Raw genomic sequence first — 19,604 nt, forward strand, 5'->3', positions numbered from 1 at the left:
GATACAATAGTGTAATCGAAAAGCACTGGAATCCAGACAGCTGAGTTCATATCCTGACACACCATTTACAGTTGTGCCGTTTAGGGCAAGCCAGACTGTCAGTTGGCCTATAAAATAGTTTTAATAATTAAGCTTCTTATGAGAATCAAATGAGAAGTTATAGTTTATAAACTCTAAGGCAAAGCACTGGACAGATGTTGACTCATTGATATTCTCCTTTCTTGAAGGTATAGAATTTGCCCATTTTAAGTGCATTCTGTAAGAAACTCTGTAGGTAGGACTTTTAAAATTACAGGTAGAGAACTTTTAGTTTTATGGAGCCTAAAGTCTTGTGTCTGATCTGAAAGTATGGCCTTGTAACCCTGCCTTATTAGCCACTGCAAACATTAAGACTGAAGGAGAAAGTGAGCAGAGTGGTTTTGGTAGGTTTGGGTAGTGTATTACATAGCCCATTTTGCCAGGGAGTCTGGTCATCATCTCAGTTTTAATCATGAAAAGGGCTTAAATTAGTCTGTTGAGATTTTTATTGCACCCTCTGTGTATATATCTTTAGTTTTGTAATGAAAATCACTTGGAATTAGAATTTGTACTTTTAAAATCTTTTTTGGAAAGCCTTCATTCTAGGAAGTGAACAGTGCCTTCATGTTATTTAATTCAAAACAGAAATTATGAAATGACAAAGCTATAGCATACCTTCAGTTTTGTGTCTCCAAACGGACTTTTAGCCTAGGTTTTTAGTTCAGTCTTCTCAACTAGAGTTTATTTTTTTTCAGAGAAAATAGAAGAGAGGGGATATGTACTTCCTCTCCCTCCCTCTGGCCTGTTTTTTGCAAATTCTGCTTTGCCCTAGGGAAGAAAATTAAACTTTCTTGAAGATAGATTTCAGATACAGATGAAGTTATTAAACACTAGAGATCTTTCAGTTACGTATTCCTAGTACAGGCTTATGGAGGGTGGGGATCAATTATGATAAGATATAGAATCTTTAAAACGGTCCCTGGAATGGTAAGACCTTGGAAATATTAGTCATAAATAGGCACATATTACTGTGAATACAATAAAGTGCCAAAATGTGTCACTCAGAAAGTAGTGTAATGGGTAGCTAGGAAAGGGGAAAGAGCAATTTTGTTGCATCTCTGAAATTTATCACTTCAGTTATGTATGCAGGAGTATCTTAGAAATCATGTTTACCTTTTTTTGTTTTTTTGGAATAAGATTCTGTTTGTATTAACTATATATTTTTGTTTTGTGCTGATGAAGTAGTTACTGAACAGTTGTAACAAATATGTCTTCTCACATTTAGGAAGTGGCTTACTTTCCCCTGTGTAGCCTGTGTTTTGCTATGGAGGTGAAACAGTGGTTGCTTTATAGTTTTGAAGCCATTTTTGTCAGTGCTTTTGTGGTAGAGCTGAGTAGCTTTAGCTGTTTCAAGAAATCCCCACACTATCGAGATAAAGAGTTGATAAAGAACAGAAAAAGACTCTAATAATGTGGGTGTTAATGTAATTCACTAAATAATATATTTTAAACCATTTAAATTGATTAGAATAGTTTCTTAACATGTTATATTTAGATGAATTATTTTTAATTAATTATTTTAGTGTTTTAAAAAGTTTGTTGTATGAACCCCTCCCCTTTTTTTTGGCTGCACTGCGCGGCCTGTGGGATTTTAGTCCCCCTGCAGTGGAAGCCCAAAGTCTTAACCGCTGGACTGCCAGGGAAGTCCCTGAACCCATATTTAAAGTGGATGAGAAGAATTTAAAAACTTTCTCTCTAATAACGTAGCTGAATTACTTCTTATTCATTGATTCTTCTCTCACCTCTCACTTTTGATCTTCAATTTTGAAAAAGGGTGGGGGGTGCTATTTGTAACGTAATTTTAAAATTTTAGAAAGAGAAGTTTTTCCTAGCAAGATTTTTTTTTTTCCTAGCAAGATGTTTTAATGATTTTCTTCACTGTGTAATTTCTATTATAGAAAGACTTTTAAAATTTTATTAAAAAATTTTTTTTTGGAAAGGTTCTTTCATGATTTTTGAAATGGATGCAATTTGTGTCTGTGTTCTAGGAGGTAACAAAGATTTTCGCTGAAGACAATTTAACCTTCAGTTTACCTGTGCAGTTCCGGCAGTCAGTCCTAAGAGAGCTCTTTCAGAAAGCTCAACAGGGGTAAGGAAGTGAATTACTTTTTGATTTTTGAATAAAAGGGTAAGTGCATTTCAGATTTACCAAAAACATCCCTCCAAACTACCTGTATGTCTGACACAGTACTTTCACTTTTTTTTAGTATATGGGAAGTTAACATGGCCAGAGGAGCCACTTTAATGTTCATCTGATCCATTTTAAAAGTGCTTGGGGAAAAAAATTTACATAGCAGAATTTGATTCTGTTACCTAATCTTTATAGCTAAATTGTCCCTTTACAAATTCAAGACCTTCCCATGACTTAGGTATTTACTAACGTGCCGGAATATCATAAGATCTTACCTCTCAAGAGTAAATGGCTTATTCTTGTGATTTTAGTTTTGCAATATATTCCTTTTTATTAAAAAAAAATTAGTGTATCTGCTTTTGTATTCTACAGAAATGAAGCTCTAGATGAAATCTGTTTTAAAGTCTGTGCCTGTAACACAGTCCGTGATATATTGGAAGGTAGAGCGATTGGTGTTCAATTTAACCAGCTATTTCTTAGACCTAATAAAGAGAAAATAGACTTTCTTCTTGAGGTAAGACGTTTTTTCCCCTTTTGATTTATAATTTTGCTTTAAGTTTACCAATGATCTCTTAGCTACCAAATCCAGTGCCGTCTTTTCTGTCTTCGTCTGACTTGCCCCTCTGGCTGATAGTTGTTTCTACTGATAGACCACGGTCTCTAACCCTGTTCTCCATCACTGGGTTTTCCATAGTCCTCCATTGACTTCTCTTTTACGCTCCCTTTAATGTTTTTATTTACAAAAGTTTTGTCCTTGGCTCACTCAACTTCTCATATCACTTTTTATTCTCATCCAAAACTTCAATCACCTGCTCACTAAAAACCCTTGGATCATACTTCTTGCCTCTCACGTGAGCTCCAGAATCTGTGTTTCTACTGGCTCTTTCTCTTTCTTTAATAGTCTTAATGTAATAAACCTTGAGAGGAGTACATAGAGTACAATTAGTACCATTTAGTTCTAAACATACAACACTGCCAATGCTTTAGAAGTCCTTCTTATGCTCCTTACCAAACCCTCTCTGCCTCTCCTTGAGGAAACCACTGTCCTGTGTTTTGTGATAATCATTTCCTTGCTTTTCATTACAGTTGTATCACCTTTGTATGTACCCTTAAAGAATATTCTTTAATTTGCCTGTTTCGAACTTTACATAAATGAAATCATACAAAATAAATTCTTTGTCTCTCAGTGAACATACTTGAGATGTTTTTTCAAGTTGTATGCAAGTACAGTTTTTTTTTTTCCATTGCTGTAAGGTGTTACAACATTATATGACCATGTCACAATTTATTTATTCTTAAGATGATGGACATTTGTGTTATTTACAATTTGTGGCTATTGTGCTTCTTGGAAAATACTGTACACATATCCTGGTGCACCCACATACGATTTATCTGTTACATTCCTGGAGAAGGTTTATCTGCAATATTACTATATAATTTCCAAGTGTTTTTGCCACTAGCATGCATGAGGGTTCTTGTTGGTCAGGATCTTTGTCAGCACTTGGTATTGTCAGATTTCCTGCCAGGTTCATGGTATAATGGTATCTCATTGAGGTTTTAACATCCATTTCCTTTATTACTGAGGAATTCAGCAGCTTTTCATTTATTTTTTGCACATACAGATTTTGTCTTTTTTTTTTTTTTTTTTTTGCGGTACGCGGGCCTCTCACTGTTGTGGCCTCTCCCGTTGCGGAGCACAGGCTCCGGACATCCAGGCTCAGTGGCCATGGCTCACGGGCCCAGCCGCTCTGTGGCATGTAGGATCTTCCCGGACTGGGGCACGAACCCGTGTCCCCTGCATCAGCAGGCGGACTCTCAACCACTGCGCCACCAGGGAAGCCCTAGATTTTGTCTTTTGAGGTACCCATTCCAAGTGGTATGCCTCATTTTTCTGTTGAATTGTCTTTTTTTTTTTCTTTTGCAGGAATTTTTTATATATTCTGTCCTTTACTAGTTTTAAATACTGCAGGTATCTTTTCTGCGTTTCACTTCTCTTTTAACTTTTTATTATTTTAAAAGTTCTTAATTTTAATATAATAAAATTTATCAATCTTTTCCATAAAGGAAAAGATTAGTGGATTTCTGTGTCTTGTTCAAGAAAGCTTTTCATATCCTGTAGTCGTGAAAATTGTCCTATATTTTACCTTCTAAAAGCTCTAGAGCTTAGCCTTCTTTTCACATTTAGGTCTTTAAGCCACCTATGATTGATTTTTGTGTATTAACATGAAGTAGGGGGTCTGATGTCATTTTTTTCCTCACTTGTTCCAGTACCATTTATTGTAAGTTCCATCTTTTTTCTGCCAATCTCCAGTGCTACCTCTCTTGAATGCCAAGTATCCATACGTGTGTGGGCCTGTCTCTGGGCTGTGTTCTGTACCACTTTTCTGTTTGTTTACCCATACATCAGTATCCCTGTCTTGATATCATCTGAAGTACATACCTTGTTTTTCAAAGTTGTGCTGGTTATGCTTGTCTTTTTGTGTTTTCTTGTAGACAGTTGACTCATTGTCAAGTTTCTCAAATAAGCCTGTTGGATTTTTGTTTGGAACTACGTTACCTTTAAAAGTCAATTTGTGAAAAATTAGTATCTTTACAATATTGAGTGTTCTAATCTGTGAACTGGTATAGGTTTTGATTTATTTAGACGTTCTTTAATGCCCTTTAAAGCTTTATAATTTTTCCATAGAAGTGTTTTTATTTTATTTTTTTATGAACTTGAAAATAGTTTATGCATTGGTATAGAGGTATAGTTGAACTCTGTATATGATTTCGTTTCCAGCTACTTTGCTAAACTCTTAAAAATTCTGTTTATCTGTAGGTTCATTTGTTTTTCTAAATAGTCTTTATCTGTAAATAATGCATTTTGTTTTCTTCATTTTCTAGCCTTTTCATTTTTATTTCTGTGTACTTGTTCTTACTGTGCTGACAATGATCTCCAGTACAATGTTTGGTAGAAAGGGCTCTGATGGGCTTCCTGGTCTCATTCTTAGTCTCAAAAGCTTGTACTCTTTTACCGTTTAGAATGATGTTTATTATAGGTTTTTCTTATCGTTACTCCGTATCTGATTAAGGAAGTTTCTGTTTATCCTTAATTCACTGAAGGCTCTTATTTTAAAAAAATCATGAATTATTTTTAGATTTTATTAAATGCTTTTTCTATGTCTATTATGATAAGCACGTAATTTTTCTCTTCTAATTGGTTAATGTAGTGAAGTATATTAATTTTTAAGTGTTGAAGTACCTTGTCTGGATAAACCCAACTAGGTTGTGATCTTTTTTTTAAACTGAGATATAATTGACGTGGAACATTGTATTAGTTTTAGGTTATGTTATGATTGTTTTTAATATATATTGCTGGATTTGGCTTGCTAATACTTTAAGATTTTTTTACATTCGTGTGTGAGATTGATGCATCAGTTTTTTTTCTTTCTTGTCCTGTCTTTGATTCTGTTACTAAGGTCATGTGTGCCTCATAAATAAATTGAGGTGTGGATCATTTCTTTTTGCCTGGAAAAGAAAATGGACTCATTGCTTTTTTTCAGTGTTTGGTAAAATTTACCAATGATGTATTTGGGCCTGGAGATTTTTTTGGGGGGAAGATCTTTGGCATTGATTCAATTTCAGTGATTTCATCTGCTGTTCTTTTTTCTTGTTTAGTTTTGAGAAGTTCTTTTCTAAGAATTTGTCCACTTTATCTAAATTTTTAAGTTGATTAATATTAATGTTTTTAGTTATCTTTTCAGTGTTTATAGCATCTGTAGAGATGTCACCTATTTCATATTTTTCAGTTTTAAAAAGTTGAGGTGAATTCACATAACATCTTTGTTACGTTGCTTATCAGGAGTTACCACATATTCCCGAACACATGACGACATGTATACAATGCATCTCTATATTTGAATAAACAGTCTCATGAAAGTACACTAAAATATTATTTATCATAAGATCTTACATATGGTAGCAAACTTAATTTATGCATACAGTGGGGCAAAATTATTAGAATGTAAATATATCGTACATACTCCAAGATGCTCAGATGTGTTATATACTGATAGCGTAACCTGTTCATCTGAGCAAAGTACCTTCAAGATACTGTTTCTGAGCATGGTAATTAAAAATACTATTATTCTTTTTTTTCTTTTAATAGCTTCATTGGGATATAATTCGCATACCATACAATTCACCCATTTAAAATGTACAGTTCAGTGGTTTTTAGTATGTTCATGGAGTTGTGCAGCCATCACCTCAGCCAGCTTGACAACATTTCATTCCTCTCTGCCCGTCTGCAACAAAACTTCTTATCCATTAGCAGTCATTTCCCATTTTCCCTCAATCTCTTCAACCCTAGGCAACTATTAATCTACTTTTTGTCTCTGTAGATTTGCCTGTTCTGGACATGTCATATAAATAACTGACTTCTTTCACTTAATGTTGAAAACCTGAACAATCTGATCCATGTTGGAGTGTGTATCAGTACTTCATTCTTTTTTATAGCTGAATAGTATCCCATTGACTGGATATGCTCTTCAGTGTCTGTTTTGAGTGTTCATTCATCAGGTGATGGGCTTTAGGGTTGTTCACACTTTTTAGCTCTTATGAATAATGCTGCTATAAACATTATATAATTTAATTTTTGTGTCAACATATTAGAGAATATTTGACAATTTCTTAAGGTTAGGGAGCTTTTACACTAATACATTCTCTTTGACTTCTTATAAATAATATGTGGGGAGGAAACCTAATCTAATAAACTCAGAATAATATTATAAGGATATTATTTTTAGATAACTAATATTTTCATAGTTGGTTTCTGTTACTCTTTATTTTCATTGTTTGGTTTTTAAACCTTGGTTATCTTCTTAACCATTGGTTCTATATACTTTAACTATTATTGATCATTCTTTTCAACTATCTAAGATGACCCTTTTCTCACTTTTCTGACAGCAACTACTGATTCTTAAAGTTATCACTCCATTTAATTTGGCAACATACTTTGTAAATTTCGGCAGGACTTCTTCGTATGCTATATAGATTATTCTTTACTGCATATTCTTTGGTCTCATCTCTTAAATTTCTTAACCAGATCTCTGACTGATAATGTTTGAAAGGAAAATTCACTTGTTTTTAAATCTAAACTTTTCAGACTGTAGTATAATTATTTTAAAGTACCCATATTCAAATAAAAATTACTCAAATTCCTAGGTATGTTCAAGATCAATAAATTTAGAAAAAGCTTCAGATTCTTTGAAAGGAAACATGGCTGCTTTTCTAAAGTAAGTGCCTTTCTTTTCTTTTTCTTAATTTTGAACTTAGTCCTGTGAGAAAAATATCTTTTATTCCTTATCGTTTTGGATTTGCCCTGCCTATCTTATAACCAGGCAGTAATTGGTATTTAAGAACAGTTATGGTTTGGATTCGTGTAACCACATAAAACTTAGGATTCTGTCAGTTACTCCTTTTGTATATTGTAGCATTGAAATCACAAACTTTAAATAAGGACCAAAAAGAAATTTTAAAAGCTGTTTCAAATGATTGTTGTGCAGTTATTGAATGGTGGTTTTTTAAACAGTTTATTAATAAAAATTGGTTAATATGATTGTTTTCCCCAAACTAAAATTATACACTTTTTTGTTTTATAATATTTCTTACTGATCTAGGAATGTGTGTCTGGGGTTGGAAGACCTGCAGTATGTTTTCATGATTTCTTCACATGAGCTTTTCATTACATTGTTGAAAGATGAAGAACGAAAGCTACTGGTTGATCAGATGAGGAAGAGATCCCCTAGAGTAAATCTGTGCATTAAACCAGTAACTTCATTTTATGATATCCCAGGTTAGCTCTGCTAGCTAAAATGTTGGCACATTCTGCCCCTCAGTATATTTAGGATATCCTCTTAATTTGTTTCAGATTACACAAATGCTGGTAATTAATAGACATTTACCTGTCTTTTGTAGTCATATTTCTGTCTAAGCAGTTAAGTCTTGGGACTCTGCTGAGTCTCTGATTCACGGAGATATAGGCCTAGATACATAAAAGATTTTAGCTGTGGGAGTAGACCCACGTAACTCTGCTGCTGTGTTCTTGAAGGTAAAAAACAGGAGGGGAGGGGAGCGGTTGAGAACGATAAAAGGTACAGGCTTGCATGCGTTTCAGCCTATATATCATCGTGATACTGTCTTCTAGCTAAACATTCAGCTTTGGCACCATTGCCATTTTTGCCTTATTTATTTGATGATTTTCTTCCATTTTTTTCTCTTATTTTATAAATATAAGTAGAAAATATAGTGCTGCTCATTAATAAGAAATACAAGCTTCAACACTTAATATAGGGGAGACAGAATTCAGCTGGCTGAACGAACTTTTAGCTGCTTTGACCCTCATTAGATTTAAACTGCGTTAACAGTGCAGGTGTAAAGGGAAAGAATAATATTAACACAGATAAAATGCTGGAAATGCATTATTGAAGACTATATCTGAAAGCCGAGTTGTAGTGAGGGATTTTAATGATCAATTCTTGGTTTTCTGGGGAAGGCAGTGCCTCCACCTCCTCATTCTCCCCTTCAGAAAACACATTCTTAAGGTTTATTGCTCAAAACATTTTATATGTGCTTTTAAATAACACAGTATGTTCCAAAGTAGGAGACTGTCTATATAAGTTAAATTTTTCCACATATCCCACATAATTCTTTCCATGTACCAGCTACTGATTTTTATGTTTTTATTTTCATTATCTTTGTTAAATGCATTCATTTATTAAATGAAGACGTAATAAAAATTGTGTTAGGCTTTCTATATGAGAGTGAAGTTAAAACATAATTTGCATTAAGTTGAATAAATAAGTTTTCAAGATGAGAGATGCTTTTAACTTATAATACTTATAAACATGCACAATTTCTCTCAGTAAATTACCATTCTCATATTTATAGGATTATGTATACCTTTGAATCAAATCATTATTTAAATGGAAACCTCTCCTTCCTTTCTTAGCCTCAGCAAGTGTCAACATTGGCCAGTTGGAGCATCAGCTGATATTGTCAGTAGATCCCTGGAGGATTCGACAGATTTTAATTGAATTACATGGTATGACTTCAGAGCGCCAATTCTGGACCGTGTCCAATAAGGTAAGAAGACCCTCTCTTAAGCGCAGATAAGAAGGGACTTCCCTGGTGGTGCAGTGGTTAAGAATCCACCCGCCAATTCAGGGGACATGGGTTTGATCCCTGGTCCAGGAAGATCCCACATGCCACAGAGCAGCTAAGCCCGTGCGCCACAACTACTGAGCCTGTGCTCTAGAGCCCGCAAGCCACAACTACTGAGCCTGCATGCCACAACTACTGAAGCCTGCGTGCCTAGAGCCCGTGCTCTGCAACAAGAGAAGCCACCACAATGAGAAGCCCACAAACTGCAACGAAGAGTAGCCCTCGCTCACCACAACTAGAGAAAGCCTGCGTGCAGCAAGAAGACCCAATGCAGCCAGGAAAAAATAAAAGAACAGATAAGAAAATTACCCTTGTTTTCTGATGTAATTTCATAGAAGAGCTGTTCCCTGACCTTTTTGGGCATAAGAACCCCCTTTATTTGTCAACAATTCATCAACAATGTGAAGTACCTGCACATGAGAGTAATTGCACTTTGAACATCCATTGACAGAGAAAATTTGAAATATCCAAAAAAGGTTATTAAATCGACACTATTAAATTAATAACAACAAAAAATGAGTTTATATTTCATTTGTTGTCATAACACCTACATGCATTTTCAGTATAGCTGTTAATATGTGTGTAAGGTATAATATTTATGCAGTCTGGAGCTAATACTTGCTGTGTGCTTACAGAGTATTTTTGGTTTAGTTTTTTCCTATCTTCTTGAAGTCTAAAGCCTACAGTTTAGAACCACTTCATTAAAACTTCTTTTAGAACATTTTTGGCTTTAGATATTCTTTTTAAAATGCCAAGCTAATGTTTCTGAAGTTGTCTATTTAAGTTTTCCCGTGTGGAAAGTGCAAATGAAAATAGCTTTTTAAACATTTCAGTGGAATGTAGCTTGAAATACAAGGGAAGCAGTCCACAGATACAGGAGAAATTAAAGTACTGTGGTAGTGCTTCTAATTTAACTGCATACTCCTCCTCTGCTGAATATGTAATAAAAAGAAGCAAGAAATTGCTGTATATTTTGTGGGGTTTGAACGTAAAAAGTGCAGTGAAATGAAAAATTGGTCTGAACCTTAGTTGGGCTTCTTAGCATTGACATTGTTATTTGTGTTCATTTATATAGAGAGGAAGTATATAGCATAATAGTTAAGAGCGGGAGTTCTGGTACTAACTGCCTGCGTTTGAATGCCAGCTCTCTACTTAACTAGCTGTATAGTCTTCGGCAAGTTATTTGACTTCTGTGTGTCTCTGTTTTCCCATCTGTGAAATGGAGATAATAGTACCTACGTAATACTGTTGGGAGGATCATATGAGTTAATACGTATTAAACTCCTAGAATTTTTTTTCCCTTCTTTATTTCTATAGTCTATCCTTCAGAAAGTTCCAATCCATTTAATTATTTATTACTAGCTCATTATAGTGATTATGTTCATTTTGATTAGCATTTCAGTACAGCTGTCATTTTCCTTTCTCTTTCAAAAATGACTTTTGAATGATTTTTAAATGGGGTTGACTGTTACTGAAAGATTCTTATCTAGATTTGGCTTCATGTGTGTGTATTTGTGGATTTTTATTTCTTCTAGTGGGAAATACCTTCTGTCTATAGTGGTGTTATCCTGGGAATCAAAGACAATTTAACAAGAGATTTGGTTTACATTCTAATGGCCAAAGGTTTACACTGCAGTACTGTTAAGGTGAGTAAAAGCATACATTGACGTCTGGTTAAGAATATGCTTTGTAAATTTAGCGTGAAGCCAGGAATCAGAATCAGTTGTGTTTTCCTGATCTTAAAATCATAGTTGTAGGCCTAGGAGGATATTTGAAAAGGCATTTTGGTTTATTCTTTTTCCTTTTACCCTCATAGCTATACGAAAAGGGTCTTGGACATATGGCTACTACTCTATGTCTTTTAAAAAATTAGAGAGCATGAATAGTTCTTTTGTATTTAGGGTTCAGTTAGTAAAGATTGTATTCCAAGCTAAAGAAAACAAAAACAAAAATCCTTAAAATTACTTTTGTAGATTTTACATAAGGATCTATTTGTGAAGTAGTCTGGGATGGAAATACAGATTTGGGAATCATCAAAGATCACCCTGGGAGAATATTCAGAACCTAGGGTATCCAGCACAGGTCCAAAAAGAGTGGCGTGAGAAAGAGTCTGGTATGAAGACCAGACTTGTGGGGTCATAATAGCTAAGGGGATAGAGGTTGTCAAGAAAAGGGAATGGACAGCACTGGGTTGCAGCCCCTAAGTGCAGTAAGGTAACTGAAAGGTATTGAGTAGATTGTGCCATTAGAAGATCTTTGTTTAGTAAGAGCTATTTCTTTTTCATGATGTGGGGGATAGAAGCCACATTGTACGAGTGAAAGAATCATGTGGAGAGAGTAAGCGAAGGCTACTCTTCGGAAAAATTAGAAAGAGATGTGTAGGAAAGGGCTTGGATCATAGCTGATTTGATTTATTTATTAGTCAATTATATAGGCTAATAGGGTTGTGTGCAAAATTTTAGAATGTGGAACCTTGTTGAAGGGGTAAGGTCTAATTCTGACTATCTTAGGGGGAGAAGGGTGTTTAATCATGGAATTTTATACCTGTATGATATATGTATGTAATATTTATATAAAACTTCTAGTTTTGTTATTTTATTAATTTATTTTTTGGCCACGCTGTGTGGCATGTAGGATCTTAGTTCCCAGACCAGGGATTGAACCTGTGCCCCCTGCAGTGGAAGCGTGGGGTCTTAACCCCTGAACTGCCAAGGAAGTCCCCTAGTTTTGTTATTTTATAATTTATGTAAAACTTGTTTAGTAATATAGCATGTATATTATATTGAATGTTTATTGGATGTTTTTTAAAAATTACAGGTAATTCCCTGGCGGTTCAGTGGTCAGGACTCTGTGCTTCCACTGCAGGGGGCACGGGTTCAATCCCTGGTTGAGGAACTAAGATCCTGCATGCCGTGTGGTGCAGCCAAAAAAAAAAAAAAAAATTTACAAAAGAATTAAGTATTTATTGGAATAAATCAACAATGCAGAGATGATAAAAAGATGATAGTCTAGCCTCACTCCCCAAGATAACCTGTGTTAACCATTTAAATTAATTCTTCTCCTCTTTGTTCTGTACTTTTAAAGACGTATTTTTTGACTCCAGAGGAAAGGTGATGCAGGCTATTCTGCTGTTTCTTTTTATAGGACTTTACCCATGCTAAACAGCTATTTGCTGCTTGTTTGGAGTTGGTGACAGAATTCTCACCAAAACTTCGTCAGGTCATGCTGAATGAGATGCTGCTTTTGGATATTCATACACATGAAGCTGGAACAGGGCAATCTGGAGAGAGACCGCCTTCTGATCTTATTAGTAGGGTGCGAGGATATCTGGAAATGAGGCTTCCTGGTAAGACTTTTTCACAAAGCCAAATTTCAGAAATTTAGTACTCAAGTAACTGTGGGGAATATTCTAAAAGAATATTTACTGGACTTTTTACCATCTATGAAAAAATTATTTGTCTTTTAAAACAATTCAGATGTGGAGTTCACTTGAAAACATTGGGGAAAATGTAGGAAATTGTTAATTTCCTAGGATTGCCATAAATAAGTAACAGAAATTTATTTATTTATTTAAAATTTATTTATTTATTTTTGGCTGCTTTGGGTCTTTATTGCTGCAGAAATTAATTTTTTCATGGTTTTGGAGATGAGATGTCTGAAATCAAGGGGTCTGCAGGCCTACACTCCCTTTGAAGGCTCTAGAGAAGGATCCTTCCTTGCTTCTCCCTAGCCTCTGGTGGCTCCCAGCAGCCTTTGGTGTTCCTGGGCTTGCAGCTGCATCACTCCAGTCTTTACCTGTTTCACGTGGCCTTCTGTGTGTGTGTGTGTGTGTGTGTGTGTGTGTCCGTCCATGTGTCCATGTCTTCTCCTCTTGTAAGGGCACCAGTCATTGGATTTAGGGTCTACCCTAATTCAGTATGACCTCATTTTAACTAACCACATCTGCAAAGACCCTGTTTCCAAGTAAGATCACCTTCTGAGGTTTCAGGTGTACATGAATTTTGAGGGGACAGCATTCAACACACTACAAAAACCATATTGCAATTTTAAGATATTATGTTAAAAGATTCAAAATGTCCTTGAAGCTGCATGTTGAAGGTTTATTTCCTCATAGCTGCCATAGATAGCCCTCAGCATGATTGCCTGTGGGTCAGGAAGTCACTGTGGTCACTTTAGGAACAGATTTTGACTGAAGATCTTATTATGAAAAGAAGCTTATCATAAGAAGTTTTTTTATCATAAGAATTATCTGTTACATATAATCTTGCTTAGTTAAAGCAGTTTCTTACTTTTACATGATTTAATAATATTTAGAGCATTTCAATCATACTGTACACATTTAATACTATAAATAGTAAAATTGAAGTATAAAGCAAGGTCCTAATAATGTGCCCAAACAAATGGCTGCTGGCCCTCTGGGGTCTTTTGAATTAATTTAATTGTTATAACATTGTGATTTCTTGAAAAAATTACAACTTTTTAGCACTCTATAGATAGAATACCTTTGAGTTTTAATGCATCATTGCCCTTCAGTATCACAATAAAAATTGATCTCATTAATATATACTAACTGTCAACAGAGTGTTTTCTAAAGCTCTTTTTTTTTCCTTTTTCTTTTCGGGCCATGCTGCGCGGCTTGTGGGATCTTAGTTCCCCTACCAGGGATTGAACCCCGGGCCCTCGGCAGCAAAAGCACAGAGTCCTAACCTTTGGACTGCCAGGGAATTCCCCAGAGTGTTTTCTTTTTAAATGTTGAAGATTGGTTCTCTAAAATGAAAAGCAAAAAGAATTTAAAAAACCCTAACATTTATTGAGTGCTAACTACATATCAGACATTCTTCTCAGAGCTTAGGTGCATAACTGATTTTAGTCCTCGCAGCAGCTGCATGAAGTAGCTTCTTATTTAATTATCCCCGTTTTGTAAATCAAGAAACTAAGTTTAAAGAATTTGGCCGAAGTCATGAAGGAAGAGACGGAACTGTGTTTTGAACTCATCAGGCCAACTTAAGCCTGTGCTTTTACTCTTTGAAATGGTTGGAAATGCCTTCAAGTAATTATAGTCTCTTTGTACTACCTTTTTGGCATTTGAGTAGTTTGAAGTTCACCTTTTCCTCCCTCCCTCCCTCCCTCCCTCCCTCCATTCTTCCTTCTCTCCCCTAACTTACTGAATGTGCATCTATTTGTCCCATAGTTTGTGTTATAAGCAGTGTTTGAAATGAGAAGGAAAGGATGTACTCTTAGGAAGAACAAGAAAACGTTTGAACCCCACTCTCTAGATGCTGATTCTTCTTTAAGAACCATTGTGGACTCACTAATGAGATGCCCAGTGAATAAAGGACGCCCTGGAGCCAAATGCTGTCTGGGCTTCCTTTGGCAAAGTGTATGGTGCACAACGCGCAGTGACATGTTGTACGCTGGGATATTAAATTTACTTCTATCTTCACTCCTTCTTTAAGAAGATGATGCAAATAATGTATTTTTACTTAATTTTGGTGTGTTCCTGTGCCTCTTTTTTGTCGTCTCCAGTCGCTTTTTGGGATAAAGTGAGATATAAACAGCCACAGGCAAAGACTTTTTAGAATGACTGAAAAATATAGGTACTCAAGAAGTTTAATAGCTCTCCCCATTTTAAGTTTTAACATTGTTATTTAGTATTCATTGGGTTTCTTTTCCTCTTTCTTGAAATACATTAAAACCTGAGTATTATATACTTTGAGCTATAAAAATTCGCAATGTATTTAATATTAAGGTATATTTAATAATTATTTATTTCAAAGGAAATAATGGTCAAACAATTCTGAGTGATTTTTTTCCCTCATATCTTTTTATTTAAAATTGTTACAGGTATAGTACGTATTTTTTGAATGAGTGAATGATTTGTCTCTTATGAATATTTATCATGTTTTAATCAGGAAAAATTATTTTAAAAAATGAAAAACATATTAACATGGATTTATTACAGCTTTAAACATGGTTTACCTATTTCTGTGCTCTAAATAGCTAGAAGTTTATACCATACCATTATATATTTGTTTTGTTTGTGTGGTTCTTCTCTGCTCATTTATTTATTTATTTTTGGCTGCGTCGGGTCTTAGTTGCAGCCCGTAGGCTTCTCTCTAGTTGTGGCGTGTGAGCTCCAGAGCTCATGGGCGCTGTAGTTGCAGCATGCGGGCTCTCTAGTTGTGGCCTGCGTGCTCAGTAGTAGTTGCGGCATGTGGGCTTAGTTGCCCCCATGGCATGTGGGACCTTAGTTCCCTGACCAGGGATCGAACCTGCGTCCCTTGCATTGGAAGGCAGATTCTTAACCACTGGACCACCAGGGAAGTCCCTCTCTGCTTATTTAAATTATAAATTTGTAGAGGCTGGGTACCAACTCCTAGACTTCCACAGTACAGTATTAGGCATCTTAAGGTGTTCTTAGTAGAGAATTTTGTTGATTAATAGTGGGGACTGTGGCAACCTATTATTGGGAAACCTTAAACTTTATAGAGAAAAGTATAAAATATTAGTGTTTTTCTATTTTTTCATCTGTAACTTGTTTTTAGTTTGTTCAGCTGGAATCTGAGCAACTATTTGCTTTGTTATTGATTGATTGATTGCCACACCGCGCTGCACGGCTTGCAGGATCTCAGTTCCCTTACCAGGGATCAAACCTGCACCCTCTGCAGTGATAGCGCAGCATCGTAACCACTGGACTGCCAGGGAAGTCCCATGCTTTGTTCTTTTAATGTTATGATGGTAACTCCAACTACTTTCTTCTTTGCTTTTTAGATATTCCTCTTCGTCAAGTTATTGCCGAGGAGTGTGTTGCTTTTATGTTAAACTGGAGGGAAAATGAATACCTTACCCTGCAAGTTCCGGCATTTCTGCTTCAGAGTAATCCATATGTAAAGGTAATTCATGTTTATCTAAATAAAAGGATTATTAGGGTGGGATTATTGGACCAGTTTCTTTAGATCTGTACTACTTAGGGAGCTTGTCCAGTTTCTAAGATTCAGTCTAAGTTTGGACAAATGCTTGTTGGTTGTAGGTAAAAGTATAGTTTTTGATAATTCAGGCACTTGAGTTTGCCCTCTCTAATATTTTTTTCTTCTACCCTATAGTTACGAGAATGCAAGCAAAAATTATTTCGTTAATAGACAACATTTTGGTATAATCCTAAAGTAGTGAGAAGTTAGTCAGCTTTTCTTGCTTTGATTGATATAGTCAAACCCCGGGTTCAGCTCTGGAATACCCGGGTCTAGCTGGGTTGAACTGGGGGGGGCGCTAGGGATGAGCTGCACCCATTTTCCATTTGAGCACCTTACCCTTCTTCAAAGCCTGTTAAACTCTCTAAGTTGATACCTGATTCTAATTAGGGTACATGTTTGTTATTAGTGATTAGTTCCATATGAAACTGTTCATTCAGTGAATTGATGGTATGTTGTTTGTTTATTCTCCTTTCTTAATTACACCTATCCTGCACGACTGGAAATGCTTCTGGGTGGAGAAAACATCAAAAATAAAGAGAGACGGGAGGTCTTCCCTAAGATTCTTTCTTTCATGTGTTAATATTACGTTTACCCTGAATAAGCAGTGAACTTTTCTCCCTTTCTGGTCTTGTAGTTAAAAAAAAAAACAAAACATTTCATGATTTACCACTTTTTTAATATATGTTTGGTCCTTCAGATTTCCTTACTCTTTTCTTAATGCTTGTGTTACCTTTTGTTCTTACCTGCCGTCATCTCATCTTCAGTACACAGCCCCTTAAATGGATGGTTATCTGGAAACCTTGCAACACTGGACCAGTTTTTACGTTTGCCTTTGGTTATTTGTTTCTTCCTCCTTATTTCATGTATGGCCTTTAAAAAACTGAGCTCATTTCACTTCAACCCTTTGAAGACTTACTGATTTCTTTTGTTTTTTTCCTCCTTTTTGTTTATGGTCGTTCATAAAAATTTATTGTCATACTTAAGTCATCCTTCTCTTTGGAATTTCAGACATTGGATTATATCTGTTTTTTTAGTGAACTTTCTGAGATAGGAGTTCCTAATATCTAGGGTATTTGTCTGATTATGCCCAGCAGTCTCCTGTCTTTAGTAAACTCTCAGATGAGACGACCGTTTTGTTTCAAGATTATCATTTCCACTTAGAACGGTAGCTTGTTGCTTAGTATTGTGACAGTGCAGTGGCTTTTCTCTTTGCTTCTCTTAGCTGTGAATTCTGTGGAGCTGTGTGCACCAGGAAGGCTGGCTGCATGTTTGAGGGCCTGCAGTGTGGAAGGGCACGGGGTATTGTGTTGTAGGTTGCCTAACCTTGGGCTAGGTTAGCTCACTGCTTCCTGCACTTCCCCTTGATCTGGCCACAGAGGAGGAAGGGTATGAGGTGACCTTGCTGCAGGGACCACTGAGGCATCTCATCGTCTCATCTGGATTAGGGTTTTGTGTGTCTCCTTCCCTAGTTGGCCCCTTGTTCCCTTGTTAACGTAGAGGAGAAAGTAATCAGATTAAGAAGTCTAGAGTAAGGGATCAGGTATTAAAAATTAGACAATTTAGAGCAGCTTTCAAACTTTGAATTTGATGTGGAATATATATACAGATGCATAAGGAAGAGTCTGGAAGGATATTAATAGTCATTATCCCTGGGTAATGAAATATTAAGTGATTTTTTTTTTTTTTCCTGCGGTATGCGAGCCTCTCACTGGTGTGGCCTCTCCCATTGTGGAGCACAGGCTCCGGACGCGCAGGCTCAGCGGCCATGGCTCACGGGCACAGCCACTCCGTGGCATGTGGGATCTTCTCGGACTGGGGCATGAACCTGTGTCCCCTGCACTGGCAGGCGGACTCTTAACCACTGTGCCACCAGGGAAGCCCTTAAGTGATTTTTAATCAATTTTATTTTCCATTCTCTTAGGAATGGAAAAAGGAAAGGGAAAAGTCTTACGCATGTGACTAAATATGACCTTTAGAAATAAGAAAAACAGTCCAGCCTCTCCCTTGGATCAGTATGGGAGGTAGTGTAGTATATTGGAAAATGTATAGCATTTATGGGCGCTTGGATTATAAGAGACTAGCTAGTGGGAGGAGGAGAGGTTGGCGCTAACAGTCATGATGGTATAAGACAAAGACCATGGCTTTTGCCGTGGCCTGCAAGGCCTTTTAAGGTGTGGGAGCTTCTCCTTCTCCCTCCCTGTCATGCCAGCTCTGTTTGTGGTGCCAGAGTGCTCATGGCCCTTGTACACACAGTGCTTTCTCAGGCTTCCGCACTTCTGCACTTCTGTGTGTTCATTTGGCCGAGATGCTCTTCCCACTTTTGCCGGTTTGTGTAGTTTCTTTAAAGCTTTCCATAATTCTTTTCTTTGCAAACTTGCTGTTCTTGTTACTTCTGTACTGTTGTACTGTGGACATATTTCTTTTGTTGCACTTATACTGTATAGTAAATTATTTGTTCACCTGTCTGTCTTCCCTGTAAAACAGTGAGCTTCTTGAGGACAGTTAATTTTCATATTTTCAGTGCTTTGCCTGATACCCAGCACATAGGAGATGCTCAAGAATGTTTGTGGAATTCAATTGACTTGGGGCCTAATACCTCTGAAAATTCTTACTTTTAAGTGAATTTACTTGCTTAATGTAGTAACCTTCAGCCAAGCATGTGATCTCTGACAACAGAAAATGAAATTGAGAACTGCAGTAAATAGCTTGTGTATATTGTGATCCTAGTTGTTAGAGAAGAGTACGTGCAGTAGGCACGCAGGATGAAATGTTCTGGATCAGGGACCCTTGATTTCCGTTCACATAGCATAGCTAGGGTTTTTAACACCATTTTCACTAGCTTTAGGAAGCACCAGAATTCTTGTAAATTAAGTCAAGTGTTCAGGTATTTATTGAACTGTACTTTCAACTTTTCTATGTTTGAAATTTGGGGGGAAAGCACTATTTTCACCTTTGACATAATCCTGCCTCTTTCTTTAAGCAGTGGGACCCCATTATGAACCTTTTCTAGGTCCAGTCAGGGAACTGGGGATTCCTGATGGACGTGAATTATCCTTGGCTACTTTACCCTCTAAAGAGAAATGATGTATAAGAATTACTAAAAAGAAAGGATAGAGGGGCTCTCTCTTGCTTAAATTATAGAGGGAAAGACGTGCTGCATTCGGCACATAAACCTATTTCTTTCTCTACATTTTGGGCCTGTCTTTTCTGTGTCTTTTGCTTTC

At 36.3% G+C, this 19,604-nt stretch overlaps 1 protein-coding gene across 4 annotated transcripts in view; it reads left to right on the top strand.

The window, feature by feature from the left end:
- Window positions 1-19,604, top strand: part of INTS8 (integrator complex subunit 8) — a 65,065-nt gene that overhangs the window by 18,541 nt on the left and 26,920 nt on the right. For all 4 annotated transcript variants that reach the window (XR_011376864.1, XM_030862913.3, XM_060287362.1 and 1 more), the window contains exons 9-16: window positions 2,067-2,167; window positions 2,582-2,723; window positions 7,412-7,482; window positions 7,867-8,042; window positions 9,198-9,331; window positions 10,945-11,055; window positions 12,554-12,755; window positions 16,181-16,302. Coding sequence is in view for 3 of the 4 variants with exons in the window: in XM_030862913.3 (XP_030718773.1) it covers window positions 2,067-2,167; window positions 2,582-2,723; window positions 7,412-7,482; window positions 7,867-8,042; window positions 9,198-9,331; window positions 10,945-11,055; window positions 12,554-12,755; window positions 16,181-16,302 (1,059 nt within the window). In the remaining variant the exon portion in view is untranslated. The remainder of the gene's footprint in view (window positions 1-2,066; window positions 2,168-2,581; window positions 2,724-7,411; window positions 7,483-7,866; window positions 8,043-9,197; window positions 9,332-10,944; window positions 11,056-12,553; window positions 12,756-16,180; window positions 16,303-19,604) is intronic.

The sequence above is a fragment of the Globicephala melas genome, chromosome 17 (genome assembly GCF_963455315.2).
Source record: "Globicephala melas chromosome 17, mGloMel1.2, whole genome shotgun sequence".
In the NCBI taxonomy this organism is placed as follows: Eukaryota; Metazoa; Chordata; class Mammalia; order Artiodactyla; family Delphinidae; genus Globicephala; species Globicephala melas.